The sequence below is a fragment of the Andrographis paniculata genome, unplaced genomic scaffold, assembly GCF_009805555.1.
Source record: "Andrographis paniculata isolate CXL003 unplaced genomic scaffold, ASM980555v1 Contig83END, whole genome shotgun sequence".
Classification (NCBI taxonomy): Eukaryota; Viridiplantae; Streptophyta; class Magnoliopsida; order Lamiales; family Acanthaceae; genus Andrographis; species Andrographis paniculata.
Window position 1 is genome coordinate 2356763 of NW_026137621.1, and position 23522 is coordinate 2380284.

Below are 23522 nucleotides of genomic sequence, written 5' to 3' on the forward strand. Positions count from 1 at the left end.
ATATATCTATTATTCAAATGCATTTTGAATAAATTCGCTATCAATCAAGTACCACAGCAACCCTGGTTTGTGTCACAAGTTAACTTTCTTCATCGAAGTAACCGTGCGCCCCTTAGCAATTCACTCCCGTCGGCTGCTAAGGCAAGCTTCCCAACTCGGCCAAGCACCACAAAAGCCAAAGGCTTTCTAGAGAGAGAACTAGAGAGAGAAAATGTGGAGAAAAATGCTTTTGATTGCTAAGACTTGGATGATTTACAAATAAGGTGCAAGCACCTATTTATACAAGCCAAATGAGTAAATGTTATCTCCTCAACTACCGAATTAATGTCATCTACCAACAATCAACCATCAACCCCCAACTACCTCATTAATGCTAAGTTCTACCACATTCCGGAACCTTCTAGAAGATGCTAGTGAGTTTGAGTGAAGTGTTTGGCATAATGAAAAAGTACTAAGTGTAGAAAAACCACCGCCATGTGACCGCTCGAAAGTCCGACCGTGACAACTCTCCCCCACCTAAACCTTGACGTCCTCGTCAAGTGCTCGCTCGGTACGCCTCGATGTGGTTTTTGAATTGCCATAGGTCTAGTTCTTTCTCCCATGATGCCTCGCTATCCGGCTCGTCCTTCCACCGGACTAAGTACTCGGTCCAACGGAGTGTCCCCCGTTTGCCCATCACACGATCCGCCATGATCTCCGCAATGTCTTTCTCGTAGGACACCGTCGTCGTCAGTGGAGCGCGGTGTGACTCGTTCCGGGACGGATCCTCCCCATCCTTGTGATATAGCTTCAATAAGCTCACGTGAAAGACTGGGTGGATTTTGAAGTTGTCGGGTAGGTTTAGTCGGTACGATCGCGTGCTGACCTTCTTCTCCACCTCGAACGGTCCTTCGTACTTCCGTGTCAAGCGTTTGTGCACTTGACGGATCGCCTTTACATTTCTCCCCAACATTAGGAGCAACACTTGGTCCCCGACCTCGAAGTCCCATGGGCGTCGCTTGTCGTCCGGCCACTTCTTCATCCGTTTCGAGGTCTTCGCCAACTATGCCCTTGCTATCTCGTGCTCCTCGTTCCATCCTTTAGTAAGTTTGTATGCCGTCGGACTCGCTCCTTCGTATCCTCGTGCCAACTCGTGAGGCGTCGTCGGTTGTTGCCCCGTCACCAACTCGAAAGGACTCCGATTGGTAGACTCGCTACGCTGCAAGTTATAAGAGAATTGTGCAACATCAAGTAAACGAGCCTAATCGGTTTGGTTGGCACTTACAAAGTGTCAGAGGTATATCTTCAACAAGTGATTCGTTCACTCAGTTTGGCCATCGGTTTGCGGGTGAAAGCTCGTCGAGAAGTGGAGACTCGACCCCAAGAGCTTTAAAAGCTCCCTCTAAAAATTCCCGGTGAAGCCGGGTCGCGATCGCTAATGATATATGGAACTCCCTAATACTTGACCACGTGCTTTGATGACTCCAAATATGAGCATATTCTTAGGTTGATAAAAATGTGTATTACTTGAATTTCTGCATAAAAACCATCATAATAACTTGTAAATGACATACATTATTGATCTATATCGCTTGGCATGATCCAGATTTTGTTGTTGAGATTATTAACGATTTTTGCCCTTTTAAGCGGTAGTCTGGTGCCAGAAAAGCTAAGGCATGAGCCACAAGCGGCAACCACCTCCGTTCGCAAGCGCCCAGTATACCTCCTGGAAAAGACTAAGGCATGAGGGGTAAGCGGTAGCTTTCACCGCCCGCAAGCGACAGCCTCTCCCGCTCGCAAGCGACAGCCCACATACCCACCGCTGCAGATTTTCACCAGATTCCAACTAAGTGTTTTAACTACAGCGGTATAGCCATTTCATTTCCAGCCAACACAAGCGAGCCTACCTGCGCTGATGCTCTCCAGCTCTCCGGCAAGCGAGGAAGATCTGAGCCCTTACAATTCCATGCGATCAAAGCAAGCGCCTTGGGAGTTATGGTCAGCAACTGCTTCAACAGAAAAACTACCAGTAACCGCCTAACTGCCCAGCGGTTGGAACCGGCCAACAACCAATTGCAACCGTCCCGTTTCACCTGCTATAAATAGGGCCAGATATCTTTATCTAAAATGGATCGATACTTCGATTCTGATATACTCCTAGCAATTACTTTTCGCAATCAAGTCGTCTTTCTGTCTCTGAGAGCTTCAACCCTGTAAGGGAGTTCTCCACAGGAATGGCCAAGGGAGTAGGGATTTCCCTCATCGCTCGGCCAAGTCTTTACCGCTTTTCTTGGATTAGATTACTGTTTTCTTTTACAGTTTTGTAGTTCTAATCTTTCCTGCTTTAGTAGTAAAGAATGAAATATCTTTCATTTCTCCATACTCATTTCTTCCACACTTTATCCATACTTATATAATCTTTGAATTTAGAGAATTTCATTTCACTGGTTTAGAGCATGAGAATAATTGATTATCTGAGCCTTGTTATGCGCCAGAAGCGGTTTCAAGGTAGTTCAATGTAGTTAAGTATGCGGGAGCCTTGTCGACCTGCTTAACTACTGTTCTGAATTCAATTTTGATTAAAAAGAGGTAATAGAAGGGTAAAGCTACTAATGAGGCAGAAGTTGGGGTAATTAGAGGGGCATAGACGGTGGTCTATTAGGTTCAGAGATTCCTAGTGACAGTAGGGTCTCTTTCTTATAATGTCTCGATTATGGGTGTCATTAAAGTCTTGTTGTAAATCTCTTAAGGTCAAAATTCCAACGTTATGAGTTCTTTATATTTCAGTTTATATAATTACATCATCCCCTTCTAACCGTCTCCGTAATATACATATATTTTTTATAGCACACTTACATCGCTCGCTCATTACATCCAGGGAAATCTATCCATTTAGTAACGCACAAGTCAGACACAACACCTCTCTTTCACTCTCTGTCGCTCATCTATATATATACATCTAATGTGCCAGTCGTTCATGTCCCGTTCACTCAGTAATCGCAATTCATCCATGTCCCGTTCATCTGGTTCCCACTTCCGCTCATGTCCCAATTATATGGTTACCGCTGGCACTCCACTCTACGCCCTCGCTTCGCTCGCTTCCACTCATTCACTTTTACCGCTTTATTACCGCTTTCACTAGATTAGAAATTTTGGATCCCTTCCTGCATCTTTCGTCGTTTTTTCAAGATCTTCACTTGTGAAATTCATGACTTAAAATCCTTGTGTTCGACCTGGAAACTCACAAGTAAAAAGAGTATAAATAATTGTGATAACTACTCAGGGTCTACAATCACATAATTTACTATATCTGATCGTTTTTCTATAAACATCACTCACTGATTTTCGAATATAAATTCCCTGTGAACTTGTAACAAACATATAAGAACAAATTTTAGCTATCATGCTTCAAGAATAGTTGGACGACTTCCTCGACTTTGCAATCCTTCGTCGCCAGTATGAACGTCCTATACTTGGAAAATCTATCGATCACTACCATTATCGATCCGCATCCGTCCGACTTTGGTAACGCCGAGATGAAATCCATCGTCACACTATCCCACGGCCATTCGGCAATCGGAAATGGCTCCAAAAGTCCCGCCGGTTTGGCTTGCTCAACCTTATCTTGTTGGCAAACCAAACACGTCCGCACATAGGCATTGATATCGTCCTGCATGTTAGGCCAATAAAACGATTGCTCGACCAACGCCTTAGTACGATGAATACCTGGGTGTCCCGCCCATTTGGAGTCGTGGCACTCTTTAAGGATATCCCGCCGAAGATTATCCCACCGTGGCAAAAATAGTCGATCCCCGACCATGAAGAGTAAGTCATTCTCTTCCCAAAACTTCCTCATCGTGCTTTTCTTAGCCATTTCTATCAAGTTCGTGGGTAAGGAATCTTCGGCTAATCCCTCATTGATCCGGCCGGCAAGGTCTTCTTGTACTTGAGTAATCGCCAGAAAGGAGGCCTTCCGACTAAGCGCATCTGCCACGACATTGGCTTTGTCCGGCTTGTACACCAATGTGTAGTCGAACTCCACCAAAAAGTCTTGCCACTATGCTTGCTTCGGGGTGATCTTTTGGTTTTGAAAGTAACTCGTCGCCACATTATCCGTCTTGATCACAAAGTGACTCCCGAGCAAGTAGTGCCTCCACGTCCGAAGGCAATGGATGATTGCCAATATTTCCTTGTCGTGGACCGGGTACCTCCGCTCTGTGTCCTTGAGTTTCCGGGACTCGTACGCCACGGGATGCCCATCTTGCATCACTACTCTTCCAATGGCATAGTTCGAGGCATCCGTGTGAAGCTCGAACAGTTTCGAGTAATCTGGGAGGCTAAGCACTGGGTCCTCCACGACCGCCGACTTCTAGTTCTCGAAAGATGTTTGGCACTCGTCGCTCAACTCCCAAGCAACTTTCTTTTTCAATAAGTTTGTCAACGGCGTCGCCCTCGCCGAGTACCCCGCAATGAATCTCCGGTAGTTTTTCACCAACCTAAGGAACGACCGAAGTTTGAAAATGTTCTTAGGCGGTTCCCACTCGACAATTGCCCGTACTTTCTTCGTGTCCATCAATATTCGCCTTGCTTCACTTTGTGTCCGAGGAACATCACCTCCGTTTTGGCGAACGAGCACTTCTCCAATTTCACGTACAACTCGTTCTCCCGCAAGACCCGGAACACCAATCGCAAGTGCTCCGCATGCTCGTCTAGGGACTCGCTATAGATGATTATGTCATCCAAATACACCACAACAAACTTGTCCAAGAATGGGTGAAATATCTTATTCATCAAAGTGCAAAATGTAGTGGGTGCATTAGTTAAGCCGAAGGGCATAACCAAAAACTCGTATGAGCCGTACCTCGTTACGCAAGTACTCTTTGGCTCGTCGCCTTCCGCAATCCGGACTTGCCAATACCCCGATCGCAAGTTCAACTTCGAAAACCACTTAGCTTTCCCCAAGCGGTCGAACAAGTCCGCCACCAACGGTTTCAGGTACTTGTTCTTGATTGTTACCTTGTTGAGCGCCCGGTAGTCAATGCACAGTCGAAGGCTTCCGTCTTGCTTCTTTTGGAATAACACCGGTGCACCAGAATGAGCTTTCGATGGTCGGATGTAGCCAACATCCAACAACTCCTTTAGTTGTCTTCGAAGTTCCTCCAATTCGGGTGGGGCCATCCGATATGGACCCATTGCCGGAGGTCTCGCTCCTTTCTCCAATTTGATTTCGTGATCGACCTCTCGTCTCGGTGGCAACTTCTTTGGTAATTCGGGGGGCATCACGTCCTCGAACTCGTCTAACACGCCTTTGATCTCCGTCGGGACATCTTGGCATTTTGACGGGTCGTCTTCCTTGAGAGCCACAAAGTACGTCTCGTGCCCTCACTTGCATAGCCGACAAAACGTGCGATTTAACCTTTTCAATGTGTAAAGGAACATGAACACTTACGTCACCTTTAGTGAAGCTCATTGACTTGGTCTTGTGGAAGATCACCGTCATTTCTTTCATGAACTTCAAGCCGAATATGACTTTGTAGTCGCTCATCGGTAGCACCATGAAGTCCAATTTTCCGTGCCATCCTCCGATTTGAACCGAGACTTGTTTAACCATGCCGGTGATTGGTTTTGACGCCGAATCCGCCAGTTTCATCCATCCGATTCCCTTCGTCACCTTTACACCCATTTCCACCGTCTTGTCTTCGGACAAGAAGTTTCGAGATGCTCTCGAATCCATCAAGACCTTCGTAGGTACCCCGTTTACCTTGTCCTTGCAATATATGAGTTCGTCCTCGGGTCCCTCCTCCGTAGGCACCGTGAACATTTCCTCGCTTGACTTTACGGCATTGAGGACTCTTTTTGCTCCTAATCTAGCCTCTTCGGGCTTCTCCCGCCCCTCTTAGACTACGGTGGTAGCATTGAGAGCTTTCTTCTTCGGACAATCCCTAACAAAGTGTGGTCCTCCACACGTGAAATAACTCCGGTCCTTCGCACCGGTCTCGGGTGCTCTCTCCCGACCCTTAAAGAAGGGTTTGTTCATCGGCTTGTAGGGCTTCACTCCCCCCTTTGTCCTTGCCCACCTTCTTGGGCACGAAGTCCCGTCGAATTTCCAAAAGATTCTCGGCCGCCGATATGGCTTCTTATAATGTTTGGACCTTTTGGCGCCTCAACTCAATCGCCGCCCATGTTTGTAACCCCTCCATGAAGTTAAAAAAACGATCTTTCTCGATCATCTCGGGGAGTTCGAGCATCAACGATGTGTATTCATTAATGTACTCCCTAACGCTCCTCGTATGTTTAAGATCGCGCAACTTCTTCTTGGCCAATTCTTCGGCATTTTTTGGGTAGAATTGATCCTTCAAATCGGACTTGAATTCTTCCCACGTATCGATTCGGGCTACCCCTCAGGTAATGTCATTGTGGCGCCTCCTCTACCACAAACCCGCATAATCCGACAAGTACAAGACCGCCGTCTTGATTTTGTCCTCGTCATCGCGTATTCTTTTTGCATCCATATAATTCTCGATGGACCAAAAAAAATTATCAATTTCCTTAGTAATATGCTTACCCGAATACTTCGGAGGTTCCGAAGTTCTAACCCGCGAACCTTTCCGCAGCTTGGTGCCGCCTCCCTCCAAGGCCGCCTTGAACAAGGCTCGATCCTTCTCGAGGCGTTCCAACTTCAAAGCCGTATGTTCCCGCAACTCGCCCAATTCCACCGCAGTCATGGTTTTGAATACCACCCTCAATTCGTTAAGGGGCATCGTCATGGTACCCTTCAACGCATTGATAGATTCCAACATGAAACTCCTCAACTCGTGGAGTCCCACCAAGGCGTTGTTCTCGACTTCACCCATGTTCGTCTCCAGGGTGTCCAACCGCTCCAAGGACTCCCCCACGGCAAGCTCCAGCTTGACCGCCCGTGTCTCCAACTTCACAATGAATTCCCGAGACCTACTCCATCTCTCTTTGCGTCCATCCAAGCCAGCAGCATTTCCGTCCGACACGTTCCCGTCGTGTTCTCCCGACATTCCCACCGCTTGTCAAGATCGTTGCTCTGATACCACGTGTCACGGGTTAACTTTCTTCACTCGAAGTAACCGTGCGCCCCTTAGCAACTCACTCCTGTCGGCTACAAAGGCAAGCTTCCCAACTCGGCCAAGCACCACAAAAGCCAAAGGCTTTCTAGAGAGAGAACTAGAAAGAGAAAGTGTGGAGAAAAATGTTTTTGATTGCTAAGACTTGGATGATTTACAAATGAGGCGCAAACACCTATTTATACAAGCCAAATGAGTAAATGCTATTTCCCCAACTACCGAATTAATGTCATCTACCAACAATCAACCATCAACCCCCAACTACCTTATTAATGCCAAGTTCTACCACCTTCCGAAACCTTCTAAAAGATGCTAGTGAGTTTGAGTGAAGTGTTTGACATAATGAAAAAGTGCTAAGTGTAGAAAAACCACCGCCATGTGACCGCTCAAAAGTCCGACCGTGACACTTGGCTCACCTTGCGGGACATCTAATTTGACATGGTCGTACTTTTACTATTCATAAAAATATCGAATTCAAATATATTTTTTGATTTTTTATTATTCAAAAAATAATATTCTCCTAAAAAATATCAAATTAAATGTCTAATTTTTATTTATTATTGAAATTTATTTTTTTATTCACAACATCATATTAACACATTTATATTACTCAAATAATTATTTTAATTAAAAAGTTTACTGTGCGAAACTCAAGTCCAAAATTCAAAACCCACAACCAAACATACTAGGCACCATTAGTAGTCTATTACTCACTCCGTCTCGAAAGTATAATTGCTATCATTTCCGTGCGTCTATTCAAAAATATTTATTTTCTATTATAATAAAATTAATCACACAAATTCTAGCAAATACTAAAATATTTTTAATTTTTACACAAATAATAAAATATCTTTAACTTTTACGCAACATACAAATATATTATTATATATATAATTAATTTATAAAGAAAAGCACGAAAGCAAAACTGACAAAATTATCTTACACATTTTTATTAACTAATAAAATACTATTACTTTTAAGGGTAAACTGTTTTTTTAGTCTCATAACTGACCCCTTATCATTTTAGTCCCGTAAGTGGAGCATGTCGCAAAGTAGTCCCATAAGTGAAAAATTTTCGCTGTTTTAGTCCTCCGGCGCCGGAGACGCCCGCGTGGCTCCCCTGAGGTGACGTGTCCCGCCAGATCAGCGACATTTGGCGGACACGTGGATTTATTTTTTTTCAATTTTTTTTTTTTTTTTAAAATTAAATCAAATTAAAAAATTAAAAATAAGTTTTTAAAAATAATAAAAAAAAATCCACGTGTCCGCTAGGTCAGCGCCATGTGTCGCTGACCTGGCGGACACGTCACCTCCGGCGAGCCACGCGGGCGTCTCCGGCGCTGGAGGACTAAAACAACGAGAATTTTTCACTTATGGGATTAATTTGCGACACGCTCCACTTACGAGACTAAAATGATGAGGGGGTCCAGTTATGGGACTAAAAAACAGTTTACCCTACTTTTAAATTTATTATAAAAACGTAATTAAATATGTTTAAGTAGGATGGATGGATATTATACATATTGTGTAAGAATATATGACCAAAATACACTGCAAATTACAATAAATAGACAGTAACATAAGATTATAGTATGTTGTTACCAGGAGATCACATCTCCTAAATTAAAAATAATTAAATAAATATATAAAATTGAAAGATCAATGGTAGATAAGGACAATATTATACACTATTGAAAAAGCTATTATTAATTGATAATTAATTATAATGTATTTTGAGCGAAAAATATACTTTATTCGCATCGGAACAGATGGTCTATTTGTTCCGAATACGATTATTTAAATAGTTTAAATTAATAAATTATTTTATATTTTTTTATACGAGTAATGTTGTTGACAAAAAAATATAAATTAATATATATAATTAAAAAAATTAAAATATAATTTAAATATTTTTAGATTATATTTCAATAAAATATATAATTGTAATAATATATTTATAATTTAATTAAAAATTGAAGGTATTTTAATTTTAGATGTAAAATTACTTTTTCTAAAATATAGAAAAATAATATTTTGATATGAAATAAATGAAATAGTAAATTTTAAACTAGGACAGAAATGAGTGTACACTATAAATATCATTTTATACATAATAAAATTTTGTAAAATACAAATAAAAAAAATAGTATATTTATTTATAATCAACTTAAACTAATTTTATAAATAATGAAAAATTTAAAACCTATATAATACTATTCATTTATTAAAAATGAGATAAAAATAATTTTTTTTTTGACTAAATACGGAATTAAGAATTTAATTAAATTAATTTATATTTTAAACATATTTATATTTACGATGAATAAATTTATTAAAAATAAAAAAAAAAGTTATATGGGGTGGGATATAGCGTATAATTTTAGTCTTTATACTCATCTTAGTCATAATTATAATAATAAAAAAAAAGACTGAAGGGTGTGTTTTTCATTTTGATCAACCCATAACAAAATATATATATATATATTTTTTTAATAATTGTACTATATATCTAATTGTAAATATCCTTACAATTTACAATATATTACTCAATGTATTCCAATATAATACTAATAATTCAGTCTTTTTACTTTTATTTCACTGTATTCTAATATAATACTAATAATTCTAAAACTTCGTGAAAAAAAAAAAAATAGATAGATAAATATGAGTGAAAAAAATATTATTTACTCCCAGTGGCGGAAAAATATTATTAGAGGGGGGGAGGGGGGCAAAATTTTTAAATTTACAAAATAAATTTTTTATTTGTAAACTAATAATACTACCGTCCACTTAATAAGCTTATATTTACTTTTTCATACTAATGTTAAATATTAATTATTACATCAAATATAGTCCAAATTAAAAAAAAAAAACAACCTTTTTTATTAGTAAATATTGATATATTATATTTTGGAAAAAAAACTAATGCACTTTCTTATTAAAATTTTTTTATTTATTTTAAATATTTTCTATAAATTATATATATATATTATTCTTTTAAATATAAAAAAATTTAATAAAATAGGGTAAAAGTAAAATTGAGATGGAGCAGCTTAATAGGCCCGCCACTGCTTGCTCCCACAGTTTTCAAACAAAATACAACATTTTTTCTTACAAAATATCACATAAAAAATTCTATCTAAACAAAATTTAAATTTTTTTTTAAAAAATGAACAAAATACAAGTTTTTGAGTGTGTTTGTTTGGAGATTGGATTGGATTTACGCTATTCGTCTAATTTTTCTTCCCCAAAAACGTCAAATCAAACCCCTATTTTTCATTTTTTATATTATACTAAAAATCAATTTTACATTCAAAACATCACATCAACACCTATTTATATCACATCATACAACTATTCAAATTCAAAATTTTTACTATTCAAATCCCAACTCAAAATCCAAACCCCCAACCAAAACGAACCGATAACAACAGCAGCAGGGTATATGACATGAAGCAAAAATAAATATGTAGTTGTGAATGGGCAAAATGTGTCTAAAACAGACACTCATTAATAAAGCCTTCAGAGCATAGCGTTTCAAAGCATCATCAAAACAGAGGAAGAAGACCTACTTACTGCCTTTATTAAACTCTTACAAAGAAAGAAGCTGCAATAAGACATCTATTTCTTCGAGTGCGCGCAAAAACCACAGGATGGTTGATCTCCTTCATCCCAGAATCAGTCAGCCCTCATGCTGATCATAGACAGATAATAATGCTAAATGTGTCGAATGGATCGCAAGGTGGAAGAAAGAATCATATATTGTACAAAAACACTCATACAAGGATGCTCCGAGACAAATACAAGCAAGGATTAACCCAAAAGGGCCTATGCTTGCAAGTGTAACATTCATTAAATTCATTCTTGGTTTTGTTTTTCTAACATATTCGAACAGACAAATTTAAGCCATAGTTGTCAATATGGCACATCTTCTAATTCAATCCTGCACAAGACTGATTCGATATGAGCCCATAACTTGGGTCTCGTAACTAGATTTCTACTATTCTCTAAAAAATTTCACCCAAAAGGCATAAAATCAAACATATTTTTCATTTTCTATGTTATATTAAAAATCAATTTTACATTCAAAACATTACATCATCGCCGATTCAAAATTTTTACTATTAAAATCCCAACAAAAAATCCAAACCCCCAAACAAAAAACACACCCTTACAATCTTCCACGATGAAAGGGGAGTTCTTAACTCTAAAATTCCTTCCTACGGGCCACAATTACCATGGCCGAGTAACCACTTTTCTACATTAAGCAATGGATGGCAAGCAGTTCGTGGACCATGACCTACAATCACCAGTCCATTTGGACTCGCTCACTCGGTAAGCCCCAATACCTCAGCTCGATGCCTAGTTAAGCCACTACCAGATCTTCGTCTATCCAGCAACCAAAGCATGATCCTTCTCTCCCTCATTTCATAACAACGTTGCTTAATGAACAATATATTATGTGACCAAAATCATAATTTTCACTGTTCCCATTACATCCCTTTGCATTCTTTACACTCTTCCCTCAAAGGCTTCCCCGGCCAGTTTGCAAAGATCAAATCTATACCAGTGCTTCTCTGATTTTTTTTATTTTTTTTATTTTTTCACTTTTAGAACTATACAGCACTGCTGCAAGTACAAACAATCAACTACAGATTATAAGAACCCTATTTTCATGTAAATTGAGGGTACTATAGATATTTATACATGTATATATCGAATTTTATCAATCTGTAGGGTCATAATAGCTATCCCCAAATTTGACCTAGCTGAGACACACAACCAAATCCAGAAGAAAGTTTAGCCTCGGGCATAATAGTATGTTAGAAATTACACATCCACACAAATCGATCGCACTAATTTCTTCCAAAACTTACATAATTTTGAACGAAGGAAAACAAAAATGACCTGAAACGAAAACAAAAATTGGGGAATATAAGCAAAATTTCAACGCACCTGAGATGAAGTTGAGCTGCTGGAAACGACGGATTCCATATTGGACACCCGAGCATCCAACGCATTGAACTTGTCCATCAACTGCGATTTCAACAACATTCAGCGATTTAAAATTGATGGAAAAGAAGGAGCGCGTCTGATAAAATCCATCAAAAACGGGAAGGGGTTTCGGCGAAAACCGTACCTCTCGAGAGCGGGAATTGCGATCGGCCCAAAGATCTCTGCAAACAAATTGGGCAATAGCTCCAGAGGCGGAGGCGAAACCAAGAGTGAACCACAGCAACCTCGTTCGAATCATGCTTTCACTTCCTCCTTCGTTTTGTGTTTTGTTGTGCGGGTCGGTGTTTTGTTGGAGCTACATACCCATACGTATGCGTTCTTTTACATCAACTGCGTTTTTTTTAAAAGATACTTCCTCTTCCTCCTCCTCATATATTTTGGTTATAAGTAAAAGTAATTATTATTTAATAAAAATAATTATATATTAAAATTAAAATAGATAAATATTTTAATCAAAATAAAAGAATTATAAAATTTAAAATAAAATTAAAATATATAAATTTTGGTTATAAATACAAATAATTATTATTTAGTAAAAATAATTATATATTAAAATTAAAATAAATAAATATTTTAATCAAAATAAAAGAATTATAAAATTTAAAATACGATTAAAATAGATAATCATATTTTTTTTAAAAAAAAAGAGATAAATTATATGAGACGAAAAAAATAATAAATAGGAATAAATTATGTGGGACGGAGAGAATAATATTTTTTTATATCAACAAAATTAAAAACTATCCAAATTTAAAGTTTAAATTTAATATAAATTATCTATAAATACATTTAAATTTCATTAATTAATTTTCTATCTTTTCATATTCAATTAAACTAAATGACTAGTGAAAATTATAATATTTTCAATTAGTGCTTAAATTAAATTGTTGAACTCGATTTGACCATAAAAATAATAATTCAAGTTATATTGTTAATATATTTATTTTATAACGTTTATATTATATTACGATTCTTTTTATATTATTTTTAATTAATATATACATTGGTTTATTTTGAATAATTTCAATTATTAAAAGTTATATAGGTTAATATTTTAAACATTAAAATATAATATTATATAAAAATATTATTATATAATAAAAATATATAAGAATATGTACAAATAAATAAAGAAAGTAGATACTTTAGTCCTGTACCGTCTTTATTCCAATTCAAAATATTATTTTTATTATTTTTGTCTATTCCACTTTAAAGTATTTTTTTTTCATATTTTTGGAAAAAATAATCATACATTAATACTAAAATACCTTTTAATTTTTATTTAAATTACTCTATACTCCATTTGTCATCTAATTGTGTGATCATTTGATCGGGCACGAGTTTTAAGAAAAATTAATAAAAATAAAAAAAAATTATTATTTTTTTTTATTTTTTATTTTTTTATAAAAAGTAGTATATTTTTACTAAAAAAAATAAAAATAAATTTTAATGACAACCAAATAAAAAAAATGAGAATATATTTGGATGATGGGGGAGTACATAAAATCAAATGACAAAAATACTTAAAACTCTTACACACTCTCACTAACTAATAAAATACTATTCATTACGTCCCTTAACAATCTATCAAATTTTTTCATTTTGGTCGGTCCCATAACAAACTATCTATTTCATTTTTTTTAGTAATTGTATTATCTACCTAACGTTACAAATATCCTTTCAATTTACAATATATTACACATCATTACTTTTATATCATATAATACTAATAAGATTAGTTTAGTCATTTTACTTTTATTTCTATTACATCCCAATATAATACTAATATTTTTAAAACTCTATGAAAAAAATAAATGAATAAATAAATATGAGACGAATGGAGTATTAATTATTTTTTATTTTTCTACCAAATCCAAAAAATCTTTGATTTGAGACGGAAGAAATATTTGTTTTCTCAAATTTTGTTTAAAAAGATTTGATTTTGATTTTATATTTAAATTTGATAAGATTTCCTGTATAACAAAAATATATATAATCCAAATATTAAATTTTGGAAAAATAATGTTAAAAAACACAACTTCTGCCTATATATCTAAGAGGGAGGGCATCATTGTTCCGTAAGGGATGGTCGAGTAGTGTGGGATTTAGATGTATGACCGTGAGGTCATGAGTTTAAACCTCCGACGCCGCAGGACACCTGCCACACATGGTTTGCTTGTTCCAATGGCTGGCGATTCTTCCTCGCCATCTGTTCTAATCGAGGGACTTCCCAACGACATTGCAGAACTTATATTGGGGAAGCTTTCACAGCCGATCGAGTTCGCTTGAGAACCGTTTCAAAATCATGGAACGCCGCCGACAACCTACGAGCCGCCATGGAAGATCTTGTCCAAATTCGAAGCTGCAGGAGACACCAATAGTACCGGTGGAAGGCCAGCGGTGCTGCTGCGGATCTTCCCGGGGCTGGATCGTCGTTGGCGCCGTAGTCGTGAAAGCGGAGATGTTTCTGTGGAATCCGTTGACCGGAGAGGTTCGGAAGCTCCCTCCCCTATCGACGTACCAAATTTTTGAGGCCATAGTCGACGGCGGCAGTTATTCTCGCCTCTCCGGTGAGTATTCGCTGGAGGCAGTTACTCGTCTGCACAACGCATTGCCGGCGGTGGACGGGCATGCAGGCTATGGGCAACCAAGATGAAAGATTGACGGACATGTTGTTTCGCAGAGGGAGTTTTTTGTCTACTACAAACAGGCGAACCAAACCTGCGGCGACAGAGTCATCGGACATAGCGGCTGCGCCATCGACCTGGTTTACGGCAACGGCAGCGTGACAGTGGAGGATGTGACCATGGAGTATGGTCTTCAACCGAACCGCCCGCGCCGTCCGCTCGGTTTTGGCTACTCATTATAAAGATCATACAAAATCTTATTGATCTCACCCATGTAAATTGAAGCTTCATCATCACCGTAAATTATTGGAAAAGCAAAATCAATAAGCTCAATTTTATATCTTGGATCTAAAATAGCACCCAAAGATATTAACACATTACTCTCTCCCCAATATTTGTCAAATTTCTCTTCCATTCCATAGACCTCATATGAGAAGAATGACGTGTGATTTCTCATTAAGAAGCTCTTTAATCCAGTACAACTCAGGGATGAAAATATTAGCCGTTGTATATTCAGATCCAGAAATCATATTTGTAATCTCATGAAAAACTCCTAAAAATTGGCAAATATCTTCCATTTGGTTCAGCTCAAATTCAGTCGGCACATAAAGAAATCTAACATCTATATCAACATATCTAGAAAAGACATCTTTAAACTATAAAGCTGAAGCCAACATCATATAAGTATCATTCCATTGTGTTGGACAATCAAGAAATAACTTTTTCGGAGACAAAAAGAGTTGCTTTTTATCTTTCTAAATTCAATGAGACGCGCTTCAAAATTACACAGATATTTTATTCCATCCCAAACACAATGAACCACAGACTCAATCTCATTAAGACCATTTTGCACCAACAAATTCAGAATGTGTGCACAACAACGAACGTGAAATATCTTTCCCCCAATACTTAATTGTTTTTTCAACAACAAATCATCTTTCAATCTCTTCACACACTAATCATTGTAAAAAGCATTATCAACTGTAATACTAGATAATTTATTTTAAATTCTCAATCAATGAAACATCTATTACGTGCATCAACAATAATAACACCTGTATATGAGGGTGGAACATTACAAAAATTCAACACTTTCTTTTGTAATATCCAATTGTCATCCATAAAGTGTCCAGTCACCATCATATATTGAACCTTTTGGTTCGACTTCCACATGTTAGTTGTTAGACTAATTCTTGTAACAACCTTTAACATTGATTTCAATTTATTTTATTTTATTTTATTATTTTATTATTTTTTTTTCATATTCAAAAGTAGTCATGCAATCCTTCTTTACAGTATGTCTACTAATCTTTTGATAAAAATAGAGAAATAACTTTAAAAAACTTGTTGAAAATGACATACTCCACCATCAGAAAAGGATATTCATGAGCCAAAATCATATGGGATGCAAGTTTCCGTACCTTAGCATGTTCGTACCAATAATTGGTAATCGAAGTTATCCCTTCCAAATGAGATTCGGTAGTGAAAGAAAGAACCTGCTGTTCCGAAGGCAAGGATGTTTTAATGCAACTATTCAGATGATACTTGTAAGTAGTTGTCGTTCCTCCCGGATTTCTTGAGAAAATCCTTCATATGTTGCCACATATACGATATCTTAGCTTGACTTTTTTTGTTATAAGTCTCCTTATTTTCTTCCATGTTTTTTTCTTTATCCTTTTGATGACTATCAACAAGAATCTCCAAATCGACGTCCTCGTGCATTTCATCATCCTCACCTTCATCAATGGGAACTTGTTCAACAAGATGATCAACAGAATCCATGATAGGAACAACAGATGAACCTTCTTGGAATTGACTTTGAAATATAGCTACAATTACAAATAAGAAAAATATTAGAAAATCTTTATCTAAATTGAAAATTATGATGACCAAATTGAATATTATTGAAATAGATATAGGAATTTGCATATATAGTCATGATAATCAAATTGAATATTTATTTAAATATTTATATATGCATCTGTGAACCGTAATATATATTCATAAAGAAAGAAAAAGTCAGAACAGAGGTCGGCGGTTGAAGTGAATTTCAATATATATATATGTATGTTCATATGTATTCAGAATTTCAAAGAAAGGTAGAGCTTCTAAATCGATAAATAAATGTACCGTGAAAATAAATACAAATTTATCCGTTGGAGCTCGGATTGGAAGGAGGCGGGCTGCGGATGGTCAAAAGGTGGAAGAAGAGGCGGGCGAAGGCGGCGTGACTGTTGCACGGACTGGAGTACTGACGGGAGCTGGCGGCAGGACTGTGGGCTCGCAAACGCGACGACTGTCGACGACGGCAAACGGTGGAAGAAGACGGTGGCTGTGCACTGTGGAAGAAGACGGCGGCAACAATCTGATACTCGGACAAGTGAGACAGAGCGAGTGAGGATGAGAGTTTGAGAGAGGTAATAAATAAAGAACAGGAGCCGCGGGCTAAAGTTGGAGTTGTCTGTAGAAAATGAGTAAATTAGAGTTTGAAAATTTGAAAATAAAAAAATTAGAAATATATTAATTATAAATAATTAATACTTTAATATATTATTTTACTTTTAATATATATATGAATGATATTTTATGTATTAATCTAAGATTATTTTTTAATTGAAATTAAAATTTAAAATTATTGTTAATTTGAAATTATTTGTTTAATTGAAATTTAAAATTATTTTATTAATTTATTTTAAATCAATACTTTATTTATTTATAAATTATAATTTTTATATATAATAATATATTATTTTAACGAACATTTGCGAATAGGATTTGAGTTTGTTCCTGTTTATGTTGTTCGGTTTGATTTGTTAATGTTTGCAAACGAGCTTTAACCGAGCCGAACCAAACCGAGTTCACGAACGGCTCGATTCGAGTAACAGATCTACCTCCGCATGAACGTTTCAAATTGGAACTTCGTGCGCATTTATGTTGTCTTCTGGTTATGGGGTAAAGCATAAAGGTTATAGGCTTTGCGATCGGATTTCTAAATGGTTGTGTATATCTCGTCATGTTACTTTTTGGGAGAGTGCCATGTTTTCCACCGTGTTTAAATTTTATGTCCTATCTATTTCTGGTTCACCTTCCTTCTTGATGGCATGTCCTCCGTTGTTTCTTGATCCTGATCCTACGGCTTCATCACCGCCTCCATATGATCTCGTGTCATTTATTAATTATGGATGGTTTAAATAAAATAAAATAAATAAATGATAATATTAAGTAGAATTAGTCTAGTCAAATTAATAGTGGTTTAATACCACTTTATCGTAATCCCACGTTGATAGAACGTGGGATAATGATTTTAATGCAAAGGATTATGGTCCTCCCTCCGCCTATAAAAGGTCAAAACAGATCTATTCTATTACACACGAAAAATTTAAACTTATGCGTTCTGGCATTGAGGCTAGGAGGGAGAAACCAGATGATCCAACTCATCCTCTAAAAAAAAAAGATCCAACTCATCATCCAAATTAGAGCATCCAATTCATCATCTCAACCAGAGGATCCAACATGTCGTTCTGCGAGAGAGAATGGTTTCCAACCAAGGTCTGTATATATACGCATTTATATGATTTTGTGAGAATCATAAAGTTCAAGATCTTGTGAATTGAAATTGATTATTTATTACTTTAAACTTACACCGGATCCTTGTTCCAAATTGAGATCTTTGATTCATCTCCAATTAAGGCTTCTGATCCACTTTCAGTTGAGTTGAGACTTCTGATCCACCTCCGACCTAGTCTTCAGATGATGCTGATCCGTCTGCGGTCCCTGAACCTATCATATCTGGTCGATCATATCGAAGTATTGTTTTTATTTTTTTCTAAGTAATTTAAAATTATCTTAATTTGAATCAATTTTATCTAGCAAAACTACAGTCAAGTCAATTTGCAAGAATGGCGCCTCACCATCGGCCCGGCTAACAGGCAGTCGGTTGAACGGCAAGATGTATAGTACTTCTCTCAATACCTTAGGTTGGACTTCACAATACTCAAGTTCTTTTTGCCTTTGCTTTAAGTCTTCAATTAGTGACTACATCCAATACCCGATTCATAGTCGAATCGACACATGAAATATTTTGTTAATCGAATATTTTACAATTTTGTTATTGCCAATAAGTCTAACTTAAACGACAAATCAATCTGAGATGAAACAAAAGAGTTATACTAAAAAAAGTAGCCAAAGGTCTACTGTACAGTAACATGAGTTTCTTTTTAAAAAAATCACACATAAAATACTTTGTTCATTTCAAAAAATATTATCGTCAAATATCCACACTTGAATTATTTTCAAAAATTTTCAAGAAACTCTGTCTAAACGGCGACAACTCTAACAAAGCTATTCACGAACAAGCACTTGAAGAACATCATTTCCGAGGCTTCGTTGTTCTTCAAGAATAAGCTTCGCGGAATCTGCTGCCAAGAATGTAAACTCTAATGTAATAGACTCAAGTGTTGGAATCTCCCCGATTTCTATGGGAATCTCCCTTAAGAAACTACACTTAACAATTTTGAGGTGTTGAAGGCGCGGGAAATGCGTGTTGTCTGCTCTCCAATGCTTGAGATCTAAGTGATCCATCAGCAAGAACTTCAGCTGCAGAAATTCTCCTTCGATGGGTTCCCACTCGTCTCCATCAAATGCAAAAACACTGAGCTTAAGAACCTGCAAATTCAGAAGGGAACCAATTGTCGACATTTTATCCCATGAGAATCTGCAGCCAAGCAAAGATAACTTGTTAAGATTCCGCGGGAAGACAAAGGTATCCTCTAGGGAAGCACGGATTAGATCCGCGTCGACAAAAACTTCGAATTTAAGCTCCTCAAGACGGCGCAAATGAACTAAATTTCCGAGGCAATAATCCTCCAAGATCCCATTGGTTTTCCTACTTCGGATGATGAATTTTAATTTTCTTAGGTTGGGAATCATTCGAATGGCGTTGTTAGTGAATCTGAAATTCATTATTTTCTGAAGTGTTTGTAGATCTTCTAGTGTCGCCGCAGGCGGCGCCACCTGAAGTGGCGGCAGTGTTGCTGCCGGAGAAACTATAAAATGTCTCAGCCGCCGCAGCTGCCAAAATTCAGACGGCGATTTGATGATCGGGGAGTGAAAATATGAGCTACCGATAACCAAGATTTGGAGATTTTGAAGCTGAAATATATGTCGATGAAGATGGAAATCCTCGCGCCAGAGAGGTTGTAGAGTGATGTTCTTGAGATGAAACATTCGTGAAAATGCTTTAGGGGCGGAAGAAAGCCGATATCCATCTTCATCATATACATCGAATATTTTCAACAATCTAAGTCTAAGGCATTCCCAAACATAGGCATTCTTATTGTTGTAGAATCTGTTAGACCATAGAATTGTTCTAACATATTTACGCGCGCCGTGTGCCTCCCAAGGCTCGGAATAAGCGTAAGAATGTCGCAATTCATCCTCATGCCTTTTGAAACACTTTTCCCAATCTATTCCGTGAAAGAAACCTTTGTGTACGGCTCTTTCTCGACAGAAATCTCTCAAAACATCGTGCATTTTGCACTGCTTGAATCGCCCGTTCGCCCTATGTTTTGTGATAATAACAAGATTTCTTTTCACGAGATCCTCCACGCATTCCTCGGCTACTTCTTCTAAGGTTTGGAATTTTTTGACTAATTTCAAGAATCCCTCGGCAACCCATAACCTGATAAGCCTACGCACGTCGATTTCAAAGTCTTCCGGAAAACTTGCAATGTATAGAAAACAAGCTTTGAGCAAATGCGACAAGTTATTGTAGCTCAGAGTTAGTATATCGGACAAGTGTTTGTCGCCAGATTCGCTCAAAACAGAACCCACATTTCTCGCAACTTCTCTCCAATGTTGCAGTGTCCGGACACCAGAAAGGATACCTGCTATTACACAAATTGCAAGGGGAAGCCCCCGACATTTAATTGCTATAATCTTTCCAATCTCTTCCAATTCCATATTACAATGTTCTTGTCCGAACACCTTCATTCGAAGTAAATTCCAACTTGCATCCGCATCTAGAAACTTCATCTCGTGTATAAAATTAGATCCCCCGGCGTAATAGGCCACATCCGATAATCTACTCGTCAACAAAATGCGACTTCCATTACAAACATTTGGAAATGCATGCTTTACATCATCCCAAACTTTTGTACTCCAGACATCATCTATTACAACGAGGTATCTCCGACCAATTAAATGCTTGTATATCCTCTCCTTTAAGAAACCCTCGTCTCTTACACTCGATTCATCCATGTTAACATTCATCGATTTCAAAATGCTACTAAGAACTAGATTCAATCGAAAATCTTGCGAAGCAACAACCCATACACGACGATCAAAGTTATAAACCGATAACGGATCATCGAACGCAGCCCTCGCCAAAGTTGTCTTGCCAATTCCGCCCATTCCGACTATTGTAATGACTTGGAGTTGGGAAGAATGTCCGCAGAGATGATCCTTAATTGTTGTAAGATATTCATCGAATCCCATAATTGCATGGTCTCTTCGAAATGGGAGTGTAGAAACCCTAGAATTATTACACCGTTGATTCAGCTGCGAATCTTCACTTTCTAGATTCCTTTCCTCGACAATAAAATCCTTTTTCAGCTCCTCGAAAATGGAATCAGCTTCTTCCTCCGCCTCACGCAGTTCTTCTTCGAAATTCTTTTCTGTTCGACGACCTGAAATCAGAGGGTAAAATATTCTTACCATTACATGTGATCTGAAATCAATCTGGTCTGTGATCTTGATTTCGATGATGTCCTGTGCTCGATACGACACGTCTCTTATCCGTGCTTCCAGACGATCACTGGCTTCGTCGCCTCTGGATGAATAATTTTGCAGTGATGCTTCGAGAAGGCTGAATTTTTGTAGGAGTGATTTCATGATTGGGTGTTTACTGAGAAGGAAGTTTGGGTAATGATGGTGAAGGATTATATCTTCGAGTAAGTGCACGAGAGAAGCGAGAGCAGCATAATACGCCATTTTCTTACAACAAATTTGAAGCAACAAACACAAGATTGCCAGTAATGAAGAGCAACTCATTAATTACCAGTTGGAGTAGATAGATAGATGTTCCAATGGATAAGAATGTAAGATATGTGATGGAAAATACGTTGACTTGTTCTATGTTGACTGGCCATCCGTTTTTGTAGTGGTGGCAATATGGGTCGGCCCGGCCCGATTACAACTCGTGCTGAGCCGCCTGGAATGGCCGGTCCCGGTCCCGGTCCGCTCTTTCTTTATTTTTAAATTATTTTGTTAATTTTTTTAGTTTTGAATTAGTTTCAGATGCAAAATAAGACTTTTATCAAGGTAATTTTATTTTATTTTAAACATTTATATATATATATATATAAATTTATTAAAAGTTAAATATTAATTTTAAAATCGGACTGGGTTGGGCATACCGGGCCGGGCTAGATGTTAAGAAGGGATCCAGACATCCAACCTAGAATCAATTGATGATAAGTGGAGTGACCTTAATCGAGATGATAATCTCGAAATCATCTAAGGGTGTGTTTGTTTGGGGGATTGGATTTTGAGTTGGGATTTGAATAGTAAAAAATTTGAATTTGAATAGTTGTATGATGTGATATAAATAGGTGTTGATGTGATGTTTTGAATGTAAAATTGATTTTTTGTATAATATAAAAAATGAAAAATAGGGGTTTGATTTGATGTTTTTGGGGGAAAAATTTTGGATGAATAGTAAAATTTTGATAAAATTCAACAACCGAACACACCCTAAACCCAATAGGGGCAGCATGACTCTAATACCATGTTAAGAATGGATCCGGACATCCAACTTAAAAATTAATTGGTGATAGGTTAAGTGACCCTTAATTCTTATATAGTAGGGAAGTTCCACACATTTAGCAATGTGAGACAATATTCAACACCAGACACGACCCGAAAATTAGGGGGCCTGTTTTTGGAGGCCTAAGCACATTTTTTTCACATTTTACCAATAATTTAGGTAAAATATAGTTAGTAAATTGATATTTATCTTTTATTTTACTATTATTTTTTGTAAAAGAAAATATAGGATGCTATTTCCTTGTGAGGATTTGATTTTGATTTTCTATTTTGAATAGTAAAATTTTGAATTAAAATAGTTTTTTATGTGATATAAATATATATTGATGTGATATTTTAAATATAGATCAAATTTTAGTTTAATAAAATAAATAAAAATTAGATGTTTGATTTGATATTTTTGAAGAAAAAAAAATTGAAATAGTAAAATTAGGAATACAATCTTACAAGTAAACAAACCCTTAAATATCCGAGCTCCTTCTACTAGAATGACAACTTAATGTATTAGTTGAGTTTTCTTAACTGGTTAGGAAGTGATCATTCAAAAAATAAATAAACCAGAGAGGTAGAAGAAAGACAACCTTAATGTAAATTTATTAGAGTATAAGATAATATTTCTTAGATATAAATTTATAATTAAAATTATTACTTTTTATAAAAAAAAAATTAATAATAATAGAATATTTGATTTTTTATAATAAATATTTAATTTTTTTTTTTTACTTTTATATAAAATATTATTATTATTTGAAAATTACAATTAAAAATTCATATTGAAAGAATAGGGCTAATATTTCAACTAAAAAACACACACAGAATAATAATCGTTTCTGAAACAGTAGAGCAAGCCAACCCAAATATGCGGCTCCGATTAGATAGATAATTTTGGAAACTTTTGGAGTTACAAAGTTTTTTTAAAAAAAATTACTGTATTATTTAATACGATATCTTATGAATATATATATATATATCTTTGATATAA

The 23522-nt window shown here is 36.7% G+C and overlaps 2 protein-coding genes across 3 annotated transcripts; both read right to left on the bottom strand.

The window, feature by feature from the left end:
* Positions 1 to 10546: 10546 nt before the first annotated feature.
* LOC127241579 (uncharacterized) lies at positions 10547 to 12430 on the bottom strand. Of its 2 annotated transcripts, none has more exons than XM_051260697.1 (3): positions 12214 to 12430; positions 12030 to 12110; positions 10547 to 10767 (listed from the first exon to the last, which is right to left on the bottom strand). In XM_051260697.1, exons 1-3 carry the CDS (start codon positions 12325 to 12327, stop codon positions 10756 to 10758), a joined length of 207 nt encoding a protein of 68 aa, XP_051116654.1. In that variant the 5' UTR covers positions 12328 to 12430; the 3' UTR covers positions 10547 to 10755. The 2 variants fall into 2 exon arrangements, with proteins under 2 accessions (XP_051116654.1, XP_051116655.1); XM_051260698.1 differs by lacking the exon at positions 10547 to 10767 and adding an exon at positions 10786 to 11016.
* Positions 12431 to 16246: 3816 nt separating this feature from the next.
* LOC127241692 (putative late blight resistance protein homolog R1B-16) lies at positions 16247 to 21706 on the bottom strand. Its single transcript, XM_051260868.1, has 4 exons — positions 19070 to 21706; positions 18628 to 18751; positions 16409 to 16545; positions 16247 to 16303 (listed from the first exon to the last, which is right to left on the bottom strand). The coding sequence occupies exons 1-4, from the start codon at positions 21704 to 21706 to the stop codon at positions 16247 to 16249; spliced, it is 2955 nt and encodes a 984-aa protein (XP_051116825.1).
* Positions 21707 to 23522: the final 1816 nt, after the last annotated feature.